At 40.0% G+C, this 19,207-nt stretch overlaps 1 protein-coding gene across 1 annotated transcript in view; it reads right to left on the bottom strand.

The window, feature by feature from the left end:
• Nucleotides 1-17,777: 17,777 nt before the first annotated feature.
• LOC137619492 (uncharacterized) overlaps nucleotides 17,778-19,207 on the bottom strand; it is a 22,246-nt gene continuing 20,816 nt past the window's right edge. Inside the window, exons 3-4 of the mRNA XM_068349569.1 lie at nucleotides 19,157-19,207; nucleotides 17,778-18,872 (exon numbers count right to left, since the gene is read on the bottom strand). The exon at nucleotides 19,157-19,207 is cut by the window's right edge and continues 79 nt beyond it. Coding sequence (XP_068205670.1) covers nucleotides 18,787-18,872; nucleotides 19,157-19,207 — 137 coding nt within the window. The 3' untranslated portion in view covers nucleotides 17,778-18,786. The remainder of the gene's footprint in view (nucleotides 18,873-19,156) is intronic.

Below are 19,207 nucleotides of genomic sequence, written 5' to 3'. Positions count from 1 at the left end.
CTGTTGGTATCTTTGAGTCTTACTTTTAGGATTGGGTCTGTCATGGCAGCGAACTGTAGCGATCCCAAGACCCTTTCTTGTTGCCGTCTGGTGAGTACTTTTGAACGAAGTAGACACCTAACTGAGTTTGCAATTTCCTTTTTCTTGCCTTGTGGTAGAGAAAGGGTGTGTGACTGTAGATTCCAGTGAGGTCCTAGCTACAGGAATTTCCGAGCTGGAGATAGCCTGGACTTCTCAAGGTTGAGTCAGAAGACCAGAGATTGTTGGAAGTTCATGACTTCTTGGGCTGTTTGAAGACATTCTGACTTCATTGCAGCCCAAACTAACCAGTCGGCCAGGTATACCATCACCTGAAGGACTCTGTTCGGAAGTTGTTGGACAATGGTCTCGACTAGGAACTATACTGAGCCCGAAGGGCATAGCTTTAAATACATAGGCCTTTTTTGCCAGTCTGAAACCGGTAGGGAGAGAAGTGCCGACCTATTGGAAGATGCCAATAGACATTTGTAAGATCTATGGAGACGGTGTAGGCCCGCAGGGGTAGTAGGGTCAGTCAGTATTTGCGAGATAGTCAGCATCTGGAACTTGTCGTTCAAAATGAATTTGTATAGTGGGGACAAGTCCAGAATAGTTCGAAGAGTGTTTTAATCTTTTTTTGGCACAGAATAGCCGCCGTTGAAGGTTCATTGATTTTGTGCAGTGGATGACTTCCTTCCAAAGAAGGTCCTAAACATAATCCTCCAAAATGGGGGTTGTGGGTTGAAAGAACCTCTTGAACTGGGATGGTTTCTGTTTCCAGCCTAGCCCTTTTGAGACTATTTTGTGAGCCCAGGGATCGAACTCCCATTGATCACTGAAAAGGTGAAGTCGTCCCCCTACCGGAAGCTCCTCATTGTTGTTGCAAAGGACCTGCAACTTTAGTTGTCTTTTGTCTACTTCCTTGGCCTCTAGTTTGACCGCCTCTTCCAGACCTCCCCCTGTTACCAGAGCCCATCTTATGAACTTTGGTAGGGTAGAACGTGGTGGTAGCTCTCTCGCACACCGGATTGAAGGCTGGTGACTGTGAAACGTACTGTCGTGACAGGAAAGGATTTCCTTCCATTGAAGTGACTTCTGGGCCTCTTACCCTTGGGTTGAGGTCCTTCATTGAGGGTAAATTTTCGTTTAGAGGAAATACCCCACTTGTCGATAAGGCTCTTATTCTCCTGAGCTGCTTTGTCCATGACTTCTTTAACCAATTTCTCGGGTAAGAGATCCTTCTCCCAGAGATTGGAATCAATCGGTTTTCTAGGTTCATGTCTGATCATAGCAGCAGCTAGAACGTGTTCTCTACATGCCCCTCTGGCTAGGAAGAAAACATGGAGATCCCTATGAAACATGATTAGGTGAGTCTTTGCCAAGACAGGGAAGAGATCTGATTTGGAATAGTTCCCAATAAGCATCTCCAGATACGATTGGAAGGATAAAGAGGCAAAAAGTCTCTCTTTAGCTTCCAGTTCTCCCTTCAATAGGGATTCGGGAATCCTAGGCAGTTTCTCATTAAACTGTTTGCCTTCGATGTCTTTATCTAGTTTTCCAACAGTGAAGGTATGTTGGATGTCCTCCCAGATGTCCGAATCATAAGGAAGGGCTAGAGAGAGAGAGGTTTACATTCCTCTAGCACTGGGAATGGCTTGTTCTCCCTTACTGCTTTCATCACGGCCTCTAAGCTTTTAGAGGCAAAAGGGAAGACAGTATCCTTGGAGGCCACAAAAGTGGCCTGTTACCTGCCAAAGGCAGAAAGTTGGGTGTTGGTGAATTCAGCTGTCTTTAACTCCCTAACCAAAAGGGATTGAGCCTTGCCATGATCCAGAATGATTGTTTCCCTAGGGATCGTATTATCCCTAATGGACGCTTCTGAGTTAAGCCTACATAGCAGTAAGGGTAGCTATTGATCGATGGAAAGAATTCCAAGTCTGAGACTGGCTTGGAATTCAACCATCCCCAATATGAAAGAACCCTTCGGTTTATGTCATATGCTCAGCATAGCGCCAAGGGTTCTTAACTGTGCATTCCGATAGGCTCGAAGCTGGGGGAGCCTTAGAAACAGGTTCCTGTTGTAAAGCTTCTATCCTTGCTATTAGGTCTGCTTGAGAGCATTCGTATTAGGTTCTTCATGAAAGCTTTCATGGACACCTTTAGTTCCAAGTTATTGGGAAGAGAAGGTTCGTCTAACATCAGAACCGGGGTGGAGGTGGAAGCTGCGGCTTGGATAGAAAGTAAAGAGGCACTGGGAGGGAACTGCACTCACCTGATGTACATCCATTGACTCGCATGAGGCTTCCGTAGTCAGCAGGATCCTCTCCTTATCTGACGACACAGAAGAAGTAGTAGACATGTTGTCGGCATTCAGGCTCCTGACTTGCAGAGCGTCCCGGACTTCATCGGCATCATGATCTGCTGGTACCAGCGGGAGTTGGACTGTCGGTAACTGGTGACCAAATACAGAGGGCACCTCAGCCCTGGGGAAAAGCCGGTTCTTCAGTTCCAGAGAAGGAAGATAAAGGGCACCTTGTTGAGAGCTCTTCTGGAAGCCTCTGACCCAGTGTCGGAGCATCGTCCGACGTTGATCTTGAACGTCCATGGAGATGTCAGTAGCATAGAAGCCGGTTTGAAGGAGATCCATGCAGATCCTGGCAGTTGATAGGGTCCCAGATCGCAGCATATCCCTTGGTAACATGACAGTCAGCGTGTTTCCGACAGGTCTTGTGGCCACAGGGTAACTTGACCCCCATGGTACAGGTGACCGTTGAACACTCCATGTCATCAGTGACCTGTGAAGATAAAACATTGCAGTGAGTACAAAACCTTAAAGATCATATCTTCTTAAAATTAGTTAAAATAAAAGCATCTTAGTCTAAATAAGTCTATCACTAAGGAATGGCTAAATCTAAAATAAAATTAGTATACATACCAAACAGCTCAGAAATCTATAGTAATTTATGAAGCAAAACATAATGATGGCGTGGTAGGAATATGGAGGAAAGGAACACCAGACCTTTAGAGTAGGTGTATTAGAACAGTCTAAGAAAGCAAGTTCCCTCATCATACTGCCTAGATCCACAACAGCTGCTTTTAAGGCAGGAGCACCTGGGAGGCAGCAACTATTTCTAGTAGCCAGAAAAGGCTGACCTGTCAATACCCCAAGCATGTAGACACAAGGTGGCAGGCGCATTGTAAGGTCAACGGGGGGAGGGAGAGTGAACAATCCCTTAGGGAAGGGTCCACACTCATGGGAAGTACAGGAATAAAAGGCAGCAATACGTGATCATGCCAAAACCTGATCATTGAAACAGATTTTAACATCAGAAAAATCTATTTTTGGGTGAGATAGCCGTGTCATGCTGATGGAACTACCACATTGGCAGCTTCTATTTGGGATATTTCTGCGAGTGATATACCAGAGAAATTTTACCTAGAGGTATGAACAGAGTTCTGACCTCTGGAGCAAATATCCCAAGAGATATCGTGTATAAATCAGGGATGTGTTAATAACAAGCCATGGCTATCCTTCCCCGAATAGAGTTAACCTTGTCTCGAAGGATAAGGGTAGAGGGATGGACACAGGCAAGTGAGCTGTTGCAAGTCCCGATTTCAATGTGCTACAACAAACACGTTTCCTGTTGATCCATTCCCCTTCGCAGCGCCATCTTTGCCGTTCACTTAGAGAGTTTCTGCTAGTTTTCTGAGCTTTTTGAGTGTTTTTTGGTCATAGATGCTTCAACTTCTTCCTCATTGACTAAGTAGAGACCCGTACAAGATGGCCAGGACACTAAGAATTATAAATTCAGAGGATGTCCTGAAATCAGGCAGGATCAAATCAACCAACTCTAGAGGACAATGTTCCCCAGATGTGGGATAGGAAAGAGCAGATGACTAGTCTAAGGCTGCAGCTGAGGTGGCGAAGGGGGTGACCCATAGCCAACACACAGCCAGTGCTAGAACTCAAGCTGACAAGACTGGAAGCAGAGACAGAAGGCAGCACCTCTGTCTGGATAGGCTAACCTGGCAAGGGAGTCAAGACACCATAGCAAGAGGAATATCTCAAGTTGACAAGATAGGAAGCAGAGACAGAAGGCGGCACCTCTGCCTAGATAGGCTAACCAGGCAAGGGAGTCAAAAGAGACTGCAGACTTAGAACAAGCACTGCCAAGGTGGCAGAGGAGGACCTCAAGGGTACCAGCTCCATGCCTAGATAGGGTTAGGTCATAAGGAGAACTGTGTAGGCAAGCCTAGCCTACCTAGCGGGTGAGGGAAAGGTCAAAAGCTAGGGTGAGCTGACTAGACAAGGTGAACATAGTTCCTGTGCAGTCAGGTTATGGCCTAACTAATAGGGGGAAGGGGCAGAGAAACACCCAATGGTGGTCTCTAAGGCAGCAGAGAGATTTTAACCGGGGGAGGAGAAAATCTCATTTACCTAGTCCAGGAAAGATAGCCCACAAGTAGGCACACTAACAGGCACAAGGAAAGGGGAAGAAGCGGGTGGTGAGGGGAGACTCAGAAAATGATGAGGCAGTATGACAGGGAGTCCCAGCAGCAACATTAGAACAGCAATAGTGTTCCAAAGGGGCTGCCGTGATAGGGCACAGGACAAGTCCTCACAACCAGGCATAGCCTACCAAAGACTAAGAGAGAAGCCTAATAATGGTTGGTTAAGGCAACACATGGAGGTCTACTAGTCAGCATCAGAACAGGGGTAAGGCATTCCAATGGGTAAACATAAGTAGACACAGGGAACAGGATCCCAAGACCTATGCCACTTCACCACTCATATGGGCTAAGTGGAAAGGGAAAATAGTAACCCTAGGGCAACTGAGAACAGTATCCAACTCCCAGAAGGACCTTCAAGACCGCAGCTCTCTGCCGTGACGAATTGAGAGAATGGGAGGGTAGACAGCCTCACCCAATCGGTAAGGTCTGTTGAAAGGAAAGTATGGTGCATAGCGAGCGTTTAGCAGGCATAGCCACCGGCTAGGGTATACTAGCCCAAGACAAGGCTGATAAAAAAATACACAAGAACACCAAGGAAGGATGGGATATACCATAAACATACCACACATACCACACTTTAGAATAATAAAATAAAACATATTCCTAAAGTAAAATGACTAAATATCTAAGCGTTCCTGAGCGATGAGACTTGATGTAATGGCCCCGAAAACATTCCGGCCTCGGAACAATAAAAGCATGTAAGACAATAAAAAATAGAGTGGAGATGCAAAATTCTCCAACACATAAAAAAGGTGTTACTCAACTTAGTCGATGAGGAAGAAGTTGAAGCATCCATGATCGAAAATCATTCAAAAAACTCAGAAAACTAGAAGAAACTCTCCAAGTGAAACGACAGAGATGGCACTGCGAAAGTGAATGGTTCAACAGGTAACGTGTTAGTTGTAGCACATTGAGATCAGGAGTTGTAACGGCTATCTTGCCCAATGATCCTACCCTCACATTTTATTCGAGACAAGGTTAACTCTATTCGGGGAAGGATAACCATGGGTTGTTATTAACACATCCCTGATCTATACACGATATCTCTTGGGATATTCGCTCATGAGGTCAGAACTCTGTTGATACCTCTAAGGTAAATTTGTCTGGTATATCGCTCTCAGAAATATGTTAAGTAGAAGCGGCCAATGAGGAACTCCCATCAGGACGACATGGCTCGAGCCTAAATATATATATATATATATATATATATATATATATATATATATATATATATATATATATATATATATATATATATATATATATATATATATTTATATAAATATTTCGAGCACCAATATTTATTTCAGTTGTTTGCTTGTATCCCCTAACTAAGAATCGAAGTAAGAGGTTAATTTTAGAATAGTTCCTGTCAATGTAAAGTAATTACCCAGTTTTGTTGTGAGTGTAACCTAAAGAGACCTTGAGATATTCAGTGTTCATATGTATTAACGTCTGGGGGTTGCATATTATTCTCAGAGCACGGAGGTATTCTCATGTGTATCAGACTTATGTAATATAAAGCAGGTAAGTTTTGAAGCTCGGGAATTTATGTAGTTCACTAGTTGGAATATATATTTTTTGGGACCCTGGGATCTAGTGAGTCTGTTTTAAGTATCGGTGATAACAGGGCCATGTTTTGATAAAAGGTTTGACCAGTTTAGCGTTGATAGGATTCCGTATACTGTTAGGATATATTTTTTTGGAGAGGTATGATTTTTTATAAAGTACAAGATGGCGCAGTTGAATGTACAGGAGTTTTTGGAAAACCCAATTGTTCAAGAATTGTCTGAACCTAATGTAACTAAAGCTCAGTGGCTCTTTATTTTAATGGCATGTGGTGGCCATGCAACTGGCAGAATGATTAAAGTCCAAATCAAGTGTCTAGCCTTAGAAGCGTTGATAAACTCAGGAAAGTTGCCAGAAGAAGATATTGCAGCACCTCGCGACCTTTTGGAGAAGGCTGAAGCAGAATTTGTAGAGAAGCAAGCATCAGATAACCCACAAACTGAAGGAAGGAAAGCAGAAATGATTGTAGGGGTTTAGATTAAACGAATTGCAGCGGGAGAGAATTTGATTAAGTTGAAGATGATGACAGAACAGGAAGAAAGAGAGAGAGAAGAGGTAAGAGATTGCAAGACAGTAAGAAAGAGAGAGAGAGAGAGAGAGAGAGAGAGAGAGAGAGAGAGAGAGAGAGAGAGAGAGAGAGAGAGAGAGAGAGAGAGAGAGAGAGAGAGAGAGAGAGACAAGAGAAATTGCTAGGCATGCCAGGGAAATGGAAGAAAAAGAGAGAGAAGAGGCGAGAAATTGCAAGACGAGAAGAAAGAGAGAGAATAGGGAAGAGAAATTGCAAGACATGCAAGAGAAGAAGCAAGAGAAATTGCTTGACATGCAAGGGATCTAGAACTGCCCAATGCTTGTGAAAAGTTGTCGTCAACTCAGACGAGTGTGACCCCTGCTGTGTACTATCCCATGTTTGAGGTGGCGAATTTCACAGGAGAAGCTCCTGACAAGTTCTTCAATCATTTTCAAATGGTCACGTCGATGATGGAATGGCCAGAAGATAAATGGCCAGTGTTGGTGCAGAGTATCATTGGTAAAGGACACAGTGCTTATCTTATCTTACCTTTCTCAGGACCAGAGAAAGGATTATCAAGAAATTAAGAGGAGTGGGCTGCAAGTGTATCAGATGACCCCTGAATACTGTAATAAAAGTATGTGAAGTTTGCGGAAGGACGAAAAAATAACTTTCCTGGCTGCCAAAGTGAAAGAGATGGCTAATTTAGAAGAACTGACAGTGCTGGAACTATATTTACGAGGAATTCCTGAACATATTCAAACGTAATTGAGAGACCGTCGTTCTGACCTAGTGTCAGGTATTCACCGAACCATAGGAACCAGTTCAGTAATAACTATGGATACAAGTTCAATAATTACAGCAGAAGTACCACTGGTACTATTCCAAAGCAGAATGCGATAGTACCACAGCAACAATCGTCAGACCATCCTTCTTCATGCGGGTTGAAAGATGTCCAGAAGAATAATATCGTCTGTTAAAAGTGTGGAAAAAAAGGGCCATATCAGTAAGGAATGTTGGCCGAACCAACCGAAAGCAGTCACCCAAGTGGTTAAGGGTAATTCAATACAGAGACGAAGAATAAAACAGGAAAGGTCGACGAGGAGAATAAACCAACTAACGTTTACACAACGAACAGGACAGCCCCAAACAGCGTGGATGCCTTTAAACTATATATTTATGAAGGTATGTTAGCCGCTCTAGATGGGAGCGAGCAGATCCCGGTCAAGATATTGTTCGATATGGAATGTAATCATGTGGTGACGAGAGACGTACACCCGATGGTGGAACAGTCTCTCACAGGAGATTCTGTCATTTTGGTGGGAATAGGAGGTGAGGAAGTTACTCCTCTTTGCTGTTTGAAACTGTCATGCGAGTTGGTGACAGGTCATTTTGATTTTGCTGTAAAGGATTCATTGGCTGTCAAAGGAGTAGAAGCACTGCTGTGAAATGAGGTTGGTGGAGTGCCGTTGTGCCTTGTCCTATTATAACGAAGAAACCACTGAAGTATAGTCCTACGAATGAACTCGTATCTGTTTTCTAGTTGTGTGACAACTAGGAGTATGACGAAGAAAGTGGCTGCAGAAGAAAACAGAAAAACCTAAGGAACGATGAATGTGGAAGATTTATTTACGGAAGAAGAGGTTTCCCAAGATAGTATGCAAGAGGTGAGCTCTCGAGAGAGCCCGAGAGAAGAGGAATAACAGAAAAATTAACAGGAAAACAAGGAAACAATGGACTTGGAAGAAATAAAAAACTCACCCTTAGAAGGAGGACAAGTGAGTCGGAAAAGGCTGACAGGATTGCAACGGAAGGATGTGACGGTAACAAAATTATAGTACCGTACGGTGGATGAGACCGTGGTGCAGTAGCCTTCCATCTGTTATTACCTCGAGGATGGATTGCTTATGAGGAAGCATAGACCCGCCAATATCCCTGGGAAGGCCAAATGGGCATACTGTTTACCATCAGATATTGATTCCCGCACTGCTGAGAAGTGATTGCCGTAGCACATGAAACGGGACTGATAGGAATAAGAAAGACAACAAAGATTATGAGACACTTTTCTGGCCTGGCATGCATAAGGATGTAAGCCAGTTTTGCCGTGCATGTCACGTTTGTCAGATGGCTAGAAAGCCTAATGAATACATCAAGAAGACTCCCTTACACCCGATTGAAGTACAGGGAGAACCCTTCAGCAAGGTGATGATCGACATGTGGGGCCGTTACCGAGAACAAAGAAAGGCCTCAAGTATATGTTAACTTTGATGTGTCCAGTGACAAGATACCCAGAAGCCATACCCATCAGGAACATCTGTGCCAAAGTAATCACCGAGAAGTTTCTAGACTTTTTTTACCAAGTTTGGTATTTCAGAAATCGTTCAGAGTGACCGAGGAACAAATTTCACCCCAAAATTGTTTGAGAATTGGATGAAACTGTTGGATGTGAGACAACTGTCTACTGCCTATCACCTGGAGACCCAAGGTGCATTAGAGAGGTTTCATCAAACCCTAGATGGTATGTTAAGAAAGTACTGCAATGAAACAGGAAATGAATGGGACATCGGAGTACCTTTGATGTTATTTGAGGTATGCAATGCTTATCATGGGAGCATGGGATGTAGCCCAAATGAAATGGTGTTTGGACGAGAAGTAAGAGGACCGATTATAATGTTGGCAGAAAAATGGAGAGATCCAGAGGAAACGGATGGCTAGTATGTCAAGAACTTGAGGAAAAGGATCATCGAGATACGAAAGATTTCCCTTGAAAAACTTCAAATCGAGCCAAGGAAAGACGAAGAAAAGGTTTTATATGAAAAGTAAAAGCAGAGTCTGCAGTAGGACAAAAGGTGTTGGTTTAATAATCGATAAGGAGATTCCCTCTTGCCAACAAGTTTCAAGGACCATTCCAGATTTTGGAGAAGATCAGTGACCTGACCTACATTATCGAAATACCAGGAAGAAGGAAAAGTCAAAGGAAGGCCATATTAACTTTGAAACCAATACTGCAAGCACTGGGTTTCAGCAAGATATTCCTTATCCAAGTGGATGCATAGGACAATGGGACTGGAGTTGTCCTATTGCAAGAAGGCAAGTAAGGAATTCTTCACCCTGTCTGTTTTATGTCGTCAAAGCTGAAGAAGTATCAACGAGCTTACTCAAGAGTTGAAAAGGAACTGCTAGCACTAATCACAGTGATAAGGAAGTGTGAAGTTCATGTATATAGACCACAGAATGAAGAAATTACGGTTTACTCAGATCACAATCCTTTAACTTTTGTTAATAAAATGAAGAATAATAATCAAAGGCTAACTAGATTGTCATTATGTTTGCAACCATATTGTATTAATGTAAAGCATATATTGGGCATAGAGAACACGGTTCCAGATTATTTATCTCGGGCTGAATCGGTGGATTCAGGCCCGGAATGAATAACCTTTTGAGGGGGAGCCATCTTACGGAGCTGGTCTGACATGAGAGTAGATTATTTTATTCATGTATTTTATTGGTGTATTTAAGAGATTTATAGCCAGCTCGTAAGGTGAGTTCCACTTACGTAAGATTAAGTAAATTTATGTAAATTACATAAGACTGTGGTCATTTATTTAGTCGTATTTTTATTCAGTTCCGTATATGTAAATTTACATTATTTTAAAGAATTAATTCTTTATTTCATGTAGTTATGTTACGAAGTCTTAGTTAATTTTGTTAAAAGGTGTGTATGACACACTCTAGGTATAAACACGAGGGATTGCTTCATGTTCCCACGTGGTTGGCAGAGGCATGAAGGTTCTAGACTATAAGTTAATCTTTTTTAATATTATGAGAGGAGTTGGGCGGAGCTAGCTGAGTGTGTTGCCTCGTCAGGTGATGATAGAACCTTACTTCAAAACTGCCAAGTTGGCAACCTGACATCATGAGAGGTCGTCCAGGCCATGCCTCCACGCTACGAGAAGGCTGAACTGGAAGATTTCCAGAATGAATTAGGATTATATATAAGGGCTTAGCAATGAATAGGAACCAGAGATCAGCCTGACATTCCACAAGATCTGTGCTTCTGCCAGTCCTTTCTCCAGCATCTATCCAGCCACTACTCATTTCCTATCCAACGTGCATGGTGTTTCCTCTCAAAAGTGCATAGTGTTTTCTCTCAAATGTGTATACTGGTTGTTCAAAATATTTTGAATTTCTGTGGTTTAAGTTGAAAGAAGTGCAGTGTATATGGGAGTACAAGTTATATTGTAAATATTAATAATTTATTTGTGCCTGTCCCTGTGTGATTTAGCAAAATAGTAAAGTGTATTTATTTTTGCTTAACCGTTCAATAACCTTGTGTGAGCCCAAAGGTTGTAAGAGTAACAGATATGTATATGTAAGTGTAAATCTTATTTATTTTCTATAGTGTTAAAGTGTCAATTGTTTTCATTAATTGTCAATATTAGATTTATTCATAAATTCATTCCTAGTGAAACAATTGATTGTATAATTTTTGAAGTGTCATTTTGTCTTAGTCTAAAGTCTAGTTCAGATTTAAATTTCGAGTCATTTATTTTTGGGATTACCTTTTGAATTGTTATTTTTATAGAATGTATTTATTTTTGTAAAGTGTGTATTATTTCAATCACCAATAATTACTTCAGTACTTTGCCCGTATCCCTTGACTAAGAACCGAAGTAAGAGGTTGATTTTAGAATAGTTCCCATTAAAAGTGAAGAAATCACCTTGTTTTGTTTTGAGTGTAACGTAAAGAGACCTTTAGATATTCTGAGTTCACATATATTAACGTCTGGGAGTTGCGTATTATTCTCAGAGCTCGAAGGTATTCTCATGTGTATCAGATTTATGTAAAATAAAGCAGGTGAGTTTTGGAGCCCTGGAATTTACGTAATTCGCTAGTCGTAATATATATATATATATATATATATATATATATATATATATATGTATATATATATATATATATATATATATATATATATATATATATATATTCTAATCATACAGACATAATTCCATTAGGTTAAACTTACCCCCTGAACCACACCTCTCAGCCTCGAGTTGAAAGGTATTAAGTGCAAAGCTTTTGACAATTGGGGCACGGGTTTCCTCGCCCTTGCCACCACTAGTTGCTCAACTGCCTTGTTAAACAATTCAACGGCCTTCCAGCTCGCGCTGAAAATATTTTACTTACTTAAAAGACTGTTTGGAAGATTGAAAGACGTGCACGTGTTTAGGGGTATGGATGATGGTATGTCTGATCATTTTTTGGTGGAAGGAAAATTAGTTGTAGCAAAAGACTGGGGGAATAGAGTAGGTGGATGTAAAAGGGAGCTAGTGAGGGTTGAAGAGCTAATAAAACCGGGGGGTAAAAAGTAAATATCAAGAAAGGTTGAAAATGGCATATGATGAAGTGTAAGTAAGAGAAACTGGTAATTTAGAGGAGTGGAAGTTAGTAAAAGAAAATTTTGTTGGGATTGCAAGTGATGTGTGTGGCAAGAAGTTTCTTGGAGGCAGCATGAGGAAGGGCAGTGAATGGTGGAATGAAGGAGTGAAGGTAAAAGTGGAAGAGAAAAGAGGCTTTTGAAGAATGGCTGCAGAGTAATAGTGTAGAGAAATATGATATAGAGAGAAAAATGTGGAAGTAAAGCACAAGGTAAGTGAGGCAAAGAGGGCAGCTGAACTGAGGTGGGGTCAGGGATTTGGGTCATTCATATGAAGAGAATAAGAAGTTTTGGAAAGAAGTGAGGAGAGTAAGGAAGGCTGGTTCAAGAATTGAAGAGACAGTGAAAGATGGAAATGGAAGGTTGTTAAACGGAGAGGAGGCAAGGAAAAGGTGGCCGGAATATTTTGAAAGTTTACTGAATGTTGAGGATAATAGGGAAGCAGATATAATTGCTGTTGCAGGTGTTGAGGTGCCGGTGATGGGAGATGAGAATGAGAGAGAGATTACAAGAGAGGAAGTGAGGAGAGCACTAGATGAAACGAGAGTAGGAAAAGCATCTGATATGGATGGTGTGAGAGCTGAGATGTTGAAGGAAGGGGGTGTGACTGTACTTGAATGGTTGGTGAGATTATTTAATATGTGTTTTGTGTTGTCAATGGTACCAGTAGATTGGGTTTGTGTGTGTATTGTACCACTATATAAGGGTAAGGGAGATGTGCATGAGTGTTGTAATTCAAGAGGTATTAGTTTGTTGAGTGTGGTGGGAAAAGTGCATGGTAGAGTACTAATTAATAGGATTAAGGATAAAGCAGAGAATGCAATCTTAGAAGTACAGGGTGGTTTTAGAAGAGGTAGGGGTTGTATGAATCAGATTTTTACAGTTAGGCAGATATGCGAGAAATATTTAGCAAAAGGTAAGGAGGTGTATGTTGCGTTTATGGATCTGGAGAAAGCGTATGATAGAGTTGATAGGGAAGCAATGTGTAATGTGATGAGGTTATATGGAGTTGGTGGAAAGTTGTTGCAAAAAGTTGAAAGTTTTTACAAAGGTAGTAAAGCATGTGTTAGGATAGGAAATGAAGTGAGCGATTGGCTTCCGGTGAGAGTTGGGCTGAGACAGGGATGTGTGATGTCGCTGTGGTTGTTTAACTTGTATGTTGATGGAGTGGTGAGAGAGGTGAATGGTCGAGTGCTTGGACGAGAATTGAAACTGGTAGACGAGAATGACCATGAATGGGAGGTAAATCAGTTGTTTGCAGATAATACTGTACTGGTTGCAGATGCGGAAGAGAAGCTTGGCCGATTAGTGACAGAATTTGGAAGGGTGTGTGAGAGAAGGAAATTGAGAGTAAATGTGGGTAAGAGTAAGGTTATGAAATGTACGAGAAGGGAAGGTGGCGCGAGGTTGAATGTCATGTTGAATGGAGAGTTACTTGAGGAGGTGGATCAGTTTAAATACTTGGGGTCTGTTGTTGCAGCAAATGGTGGAGTGGAAGCAGATGTACGTCAGAGAGTGAATGAAGGATGCAAAGTGTTGGGGGCAGTTAAGGGGGTAGTAAAAAATAGAGGGTGAGGCATGAATGTAAAGAGAGTTCTGTATGAGAAAGTGGTTGTACCTACTGTGATGTATGGATCGGAGTTGTGGGGAATGAAAGTGACGGAGAGACAGAAATTGAATGTGTTTGAAATGAAATGTCTAAGGAGTATGACTGGTGTATCTCGAGTAGATAGGGTTAGGAACGAAGTAGTGAGGGTGAAAACGTGTGTAAGAAATGAGTTAGCAGCTAGAGTGGATATGAATGTGTTGAGGTGGTTTGGCCAAGTTGAGAGAATGGAAAATGGCTGTCTGCTAAAGAAGGTGATGGATGCAAGAGTTGATGGGAGAAGTACAAGAGGAAGGCCAAAGTTTGGTTGGATGGATGGAGTGAAGGAAGCTGTGGGTGATAGGAGGATAAATGTGAGAGAGGCAAGAGAGTGTGCTAGAAATAGGAATGAATGGCGAGCGATTGTGACGCAGTTCCGGTAGGCCCTGCTGCTTCCTCCGATGCCTTGGATGACCGTGGAGGTAGTAGCAGTAGGGGATTCAGTGTTATGAGGCTTCATCTGTGGTGGATAACGGAGGAGGGTGGGCTGTGGCACCCCTAGCATTACCAGCCGAACTCGGTTGAGTCCCTTGTCAGGCTGGGAGGAACGTAGAGAGGAGAGGTCCCCTTTTCTGTTTCATTTGTTTGATGTCGGCTACCCTCCAAAATTGGGGGAAGTGCCTTGGTATATGTATGTATGTAAAAGACTCAGGTTTGTATAGCTAGAAAAAATGCAAATTCCTTTTAAAATTTGTGATATTTGTGATTTTTAGCCTATTCGGGCAATGTGTGCAGGGATCTGGTAGTACTAGTTCACCCTTGCCTTTTGAGGGATATCATGTGTAAGTCCTTACTCTCCTCCCTATTGACACTGTCATGATTGGTCATTCATCATCATCATCATCATCATCATCTCCTCCTATGCCTATTGACGTAAAGGGCCTCGGTTAGATTTCGCCAGTCATCTCTATCTTCAGCTTTTAATTCAATACTTCTCCATTCATCACCTCCCACTTCGCATTTCATAGTCCTCAGCCATGTAGGTCTGGGTCTTACAACTCCTCTAGTCCCTTGTGGAGCCCAGCTGAACGTTTGGTAAACTAATCTCTTTGGGGGAGTGCGAACAGTATGCCTAAACCATCTCCATCTACCCCTCATCATGATCTCATCCACATATGGCACTCAAGTAATCCCTCTTATAGTTTTTATCTCTAATCCTGTCCTGCCATTTAACTCCCAATATCCTTCTGAGGGCTTTGTTCTCAAATCTAATAAATCTATTGGAGATTGTTTCATTGTCATACCATGAATCGTGTCCATACAGTAACACCGATCTCATTAAACTGATATAGTCTGATTTTTATATGTAATTTCAGGTAATTGGTCATTAGATTAATAGTTTTCTAAGCGTCAATACACGTGGAGAGGATATTTCTTGGCTTGTATGGGCTGGCAAAGGTCAAGAAGTGAGTTGTATGACAAAGCTCTTCCTCTTCTCTCCTTCCATACCACAGCAGTCAAATAGATAATGCAACATCGGAGTAGCTATTTGTAAGAGCTAATGTTTACATTAGCCGCTTGAAAAACTTTCAGCCACCTCGTAGAACTATTTTCAAGGGCTGTCTCTTCATAATCGAATGGGAACTAGTTTTAGGGTTAAGATTCTCGCCTTCAGACTGAAAGTCCATCGTTTTAGGCAAAGGAGAACGATTTCATAGTCACATGGTTTCAGTCCTAACTTGTACCTCTATTCTCTGTTTCAATGTTATCCTTATGTGTAGAGTGTGGAGTGTAGCCTACTTTCACTGAAGTAGACTCCCATTGTGCCAATGTTTGAGATTGTGTACTTTTGATCAGTTTGTGATACTTAATATTCTCAAGCAGGTATCTTTATTTTCCTTTCTTTTTCATGGATTCACCTCAAAAGGAAATCGCCCTCCATGGATCTGCTAACTTTCCTTTGTATCTTCTCCCGGTGACTAAGCTCTTTTGGGGTTTTTAATCTCCAATTCTTCCCTGGTTCGCCATTTCCTATGCTACCACATGAAGAAACAATTCTATAAAACAGCTCAATTGCCTTTTGCAGTAAAACTACACTCAATTCTAAGGTAATACAGAGCCTGAGCATAGCAGAAATTTAATTGAAGAATTCGTCTGTCAATTGGAAACATCTAGCCGTTTCAGCTCATGGATTACTCAAGCTGCCCACTCAAAATACCACTGTGATTGTTATCCCTCTTGTTTTCCTCCATCTTGTTCATCAACATTTGTTTCATAGTGCAACTGTGGAGTTTTTTCCTAGTTACACCTTGTCGCTGAATACCTTCCTTCAAATGTCATCTGGCACAAATTCATAAAACCAAATCCAAAATCCATCTCGATCTGATCGTCATCTTCAGCAAAATCTGTATTGAAACTATTGTAGTTTTAGCATTGTAGCCTACTGTTTAAGCCTTAAGATAGTGCGTTCCAACTACTAAGGGAGGATGCACAGCAAATGGATGATGATAAAATCAAATATCAAAGCGGAGTGAAAGAGTTTCTTCGGATGAGATTGTCTACGATCCAACTTTAAAAGGGATGATGGAATTAAAGGCTAAGAAATAACGGAATAGCCTAATACTGGAGTAACGTAGCTGTGGAAATTGGTTAATTTTTCTATAGACTTGTTTTCATCTTGAGTCACTTGGACCTTTAGGTTCTGTTGCTTTAGATAGCTATATTTGTCCGCACATACCGTAAACTGTAGTTACCCTTGAATGTTTATTTTCTTTAATGCTTAGTTTCATTTTATTCTCGGAGAGCAACAAATAGTCTTGTGCCTATCAGTCACAGTCTAGAATAATTAGGATACGATTGCACATGGTGATTGCAAGTGTAGGGGATTATAGAATGCTACCTTTTTTGGCTTGATTTGTTTTTGTATTAGGGGTGTCAACTATTACCCGAAGTCTTAAAAATTATGTGAAATTCGTTTGCCTCATCAAATCTAGATTATCAACTCATTGAGACTGTCTGAAGTTCAATACTAAAAGAGTTTATGCAGTTTTATTGTCTATGCAAAACCACTTTAATAAGGTTGTTATCAAGAAAGCGTAAAATTCTTATCTTGAATGATAACGTCAAGAATTCAATGTTCAACTGGCTGTAGAAAACTTTCTGGTTACACAAAAGCAAAAGGTCTCCAAACTAACAATTTATCTTTTTATTTCATGGTATAAAATTTATTACAATATACACCTGTTTGATACACTTTATATCACTGTACAAGTTTTAAACATGTTAACACTTAAAACTTTAACAACAGCACCACATGAAAAAGACAAAAAAAAAAAAAAAAAAAAAAAACTCTTAAACGGGAGACAATAAAAGCGCTTTTTCCAATTAGTCATGTCCGTACATGGAATAAGAAGCACGATTTCAAGTCTTTGAGTTGCACCGTGGTATGTAATATAGCAATTAACGGAGAACAAAGTCAAAACAATTTTTCAATAAAAAGATAAAATTTAACCTGTTTATTTGATGTTACTTTTATTATAAATATTTTTTTGTATATTTTCCATTAATAATTACTACTTTTGGAAGCGTGATTATGATTGGCACTTGATCATACATCCCTCGTATGTCTTTGGAAGCCACCTGAATTAGTTGTTAAAGTTCTTATAACTTATATTTGTACTAAATAGAAACCTTATTTTAAGAATATATATATATATATATATATATATATATATATATATATATATATATACACATAATATATATATGCATGTATATAATCTATATATATTTATATTTAATATACTGTATATATATATATATATATATATATATATACACATAATATATATATGCATGTATATAATCTATATATATTTATATTTAATATACTGTATATATATATATATATATATATATACACATAATATATATATGCATGTATATAATCTATATATATTTATATTTAATATACTGTATATATATATATATATATATATATATATATATATATATATATATATATACATACCAATTTTTAATGATTTGATATGAATTAGAAATACTGGGTACAGTACTACTAAAGCTTTAAACGGACAAAGATAGGGGAACACAGTCACGTCTACAAAATAGATTCAAAGAAATATCTAGATTTCACTTTATGAATCTTTGTAGACTAATCCATTATAGGTGGGATCTTACAACGACAAATGAAAAATTATATTATTTTTAAATGATTCGTGAATTTTGTAAAAGCTACGTTCATATTAAAGGGCATTTATAATAGTTAATTCGTTCATCTCATTGAAACCCCTTGACTAGTGCCACCATTGACCCCAAGTGGTGCGCTGTAGTCATTATCAAAGTGTCCTCATGCTTCATTCCCTTCTTGGCTTTAGAATTTACCTCAGGTCCAGTTTTTTTTCTTCTGTCTTGCTGTCCAACTTTTTAAATTTTCACTTTTTGTGTCATTGGGAGGTTTTCTTTCAGTTGCACATAGGAGAAGAATGGCCTCCTGGACCCAACGGTGGGCCATATGGCCCAAAATTTATAAATTATACAGAAACATTTAGACACAAATAGATATTTTTAACATTAAATCACATTACCGAGTTAAAACATTACAAGAATTGCATAGACACTCACGTGGTAGTGATAAGTATTCTCAAAGTAGTACAATATATCCTTTCTAAAATATATATATTTTCACAAAGTATCATATCCACGATGATTTTACATTCAATGCTGTAGTTACCAAGTAAAGTAATTGCAATTCAAACAAAATCATAACTTATGAACATTCACCTTTCCAGGATTACCATGATACTTGAAAAGTACTTGACAACCTTGGAGTTGTCCGAACCGCTTTCATTAGGACAAGGTAAGTATTTTAATTTGCATAGTTTATAATTCACAGTATATAACATACATTAATTGGCACACACTTAATTACACCTTCACATAATTTGCGACAAAATTATTCTTTTTGAAACGGTGGTAATCAATACTGACTAGTTTACAGTGAAGCAATGGATTGCATACACTTTACATCCCTGGCCACTTAATACAACTCCTATTATCCGTGAACGAGGATAAGCGTAAGTCTGGTATCATTCCTCCAGACGAGGTACGGCACTCTCATGTTCAGCAAGCCCTTAGTCGTACTCAGAACCAATAGTTATGGAAAGTGGACCTTCGTGAATAAGAGTCGTGTGGTACCACTGGTTCGTGTCAACGAAAACTGAAATAAATAATTAGAATTATCACTTTTGAATAAGAGAAACATAATTGTAATCTAATCCCACTTGTAAAAAGTCACTTGAAAGATATAACAGGAAGATCACAACTCGGAGAATTTACTCTCATCGGCCCTATGAATTAGTGGTCTGTTTCTATCATAAGGCTAGTAGTGAGGATACGGCTCATCATTATGTATTTCTCTTCTTTACTATACTCGATTTTACATTCTTGCAAAGCTTACCTCTCTTTGAAATCTGTTATCATACCTGCTTTATTGACACTTACTTATATCACCTTTGTATATTGTAGCACTGAAAGACATACAGGTATCTTGAC

This window comes from Palaemon carinicauda, chromosome 26 (assembly GCF_036898095.1).
Source record: "Palaemon carinicauda isolate YSFRI2023 chromosome 26, ASM3689809v2, whole genome shotgun sequence".
Lineage (NCBI taxonomy): Eukaryota > Metazoa > Arthropoda > Malacostraca > Decapoda > Palaemonidae > Palaemon > Palaemon carinicauda.
The sequence above is the reverse complement of the archived record's forward strand: the minus strand, read 5'-3'. Positions and strand labels throughout refer to the sequence as shown.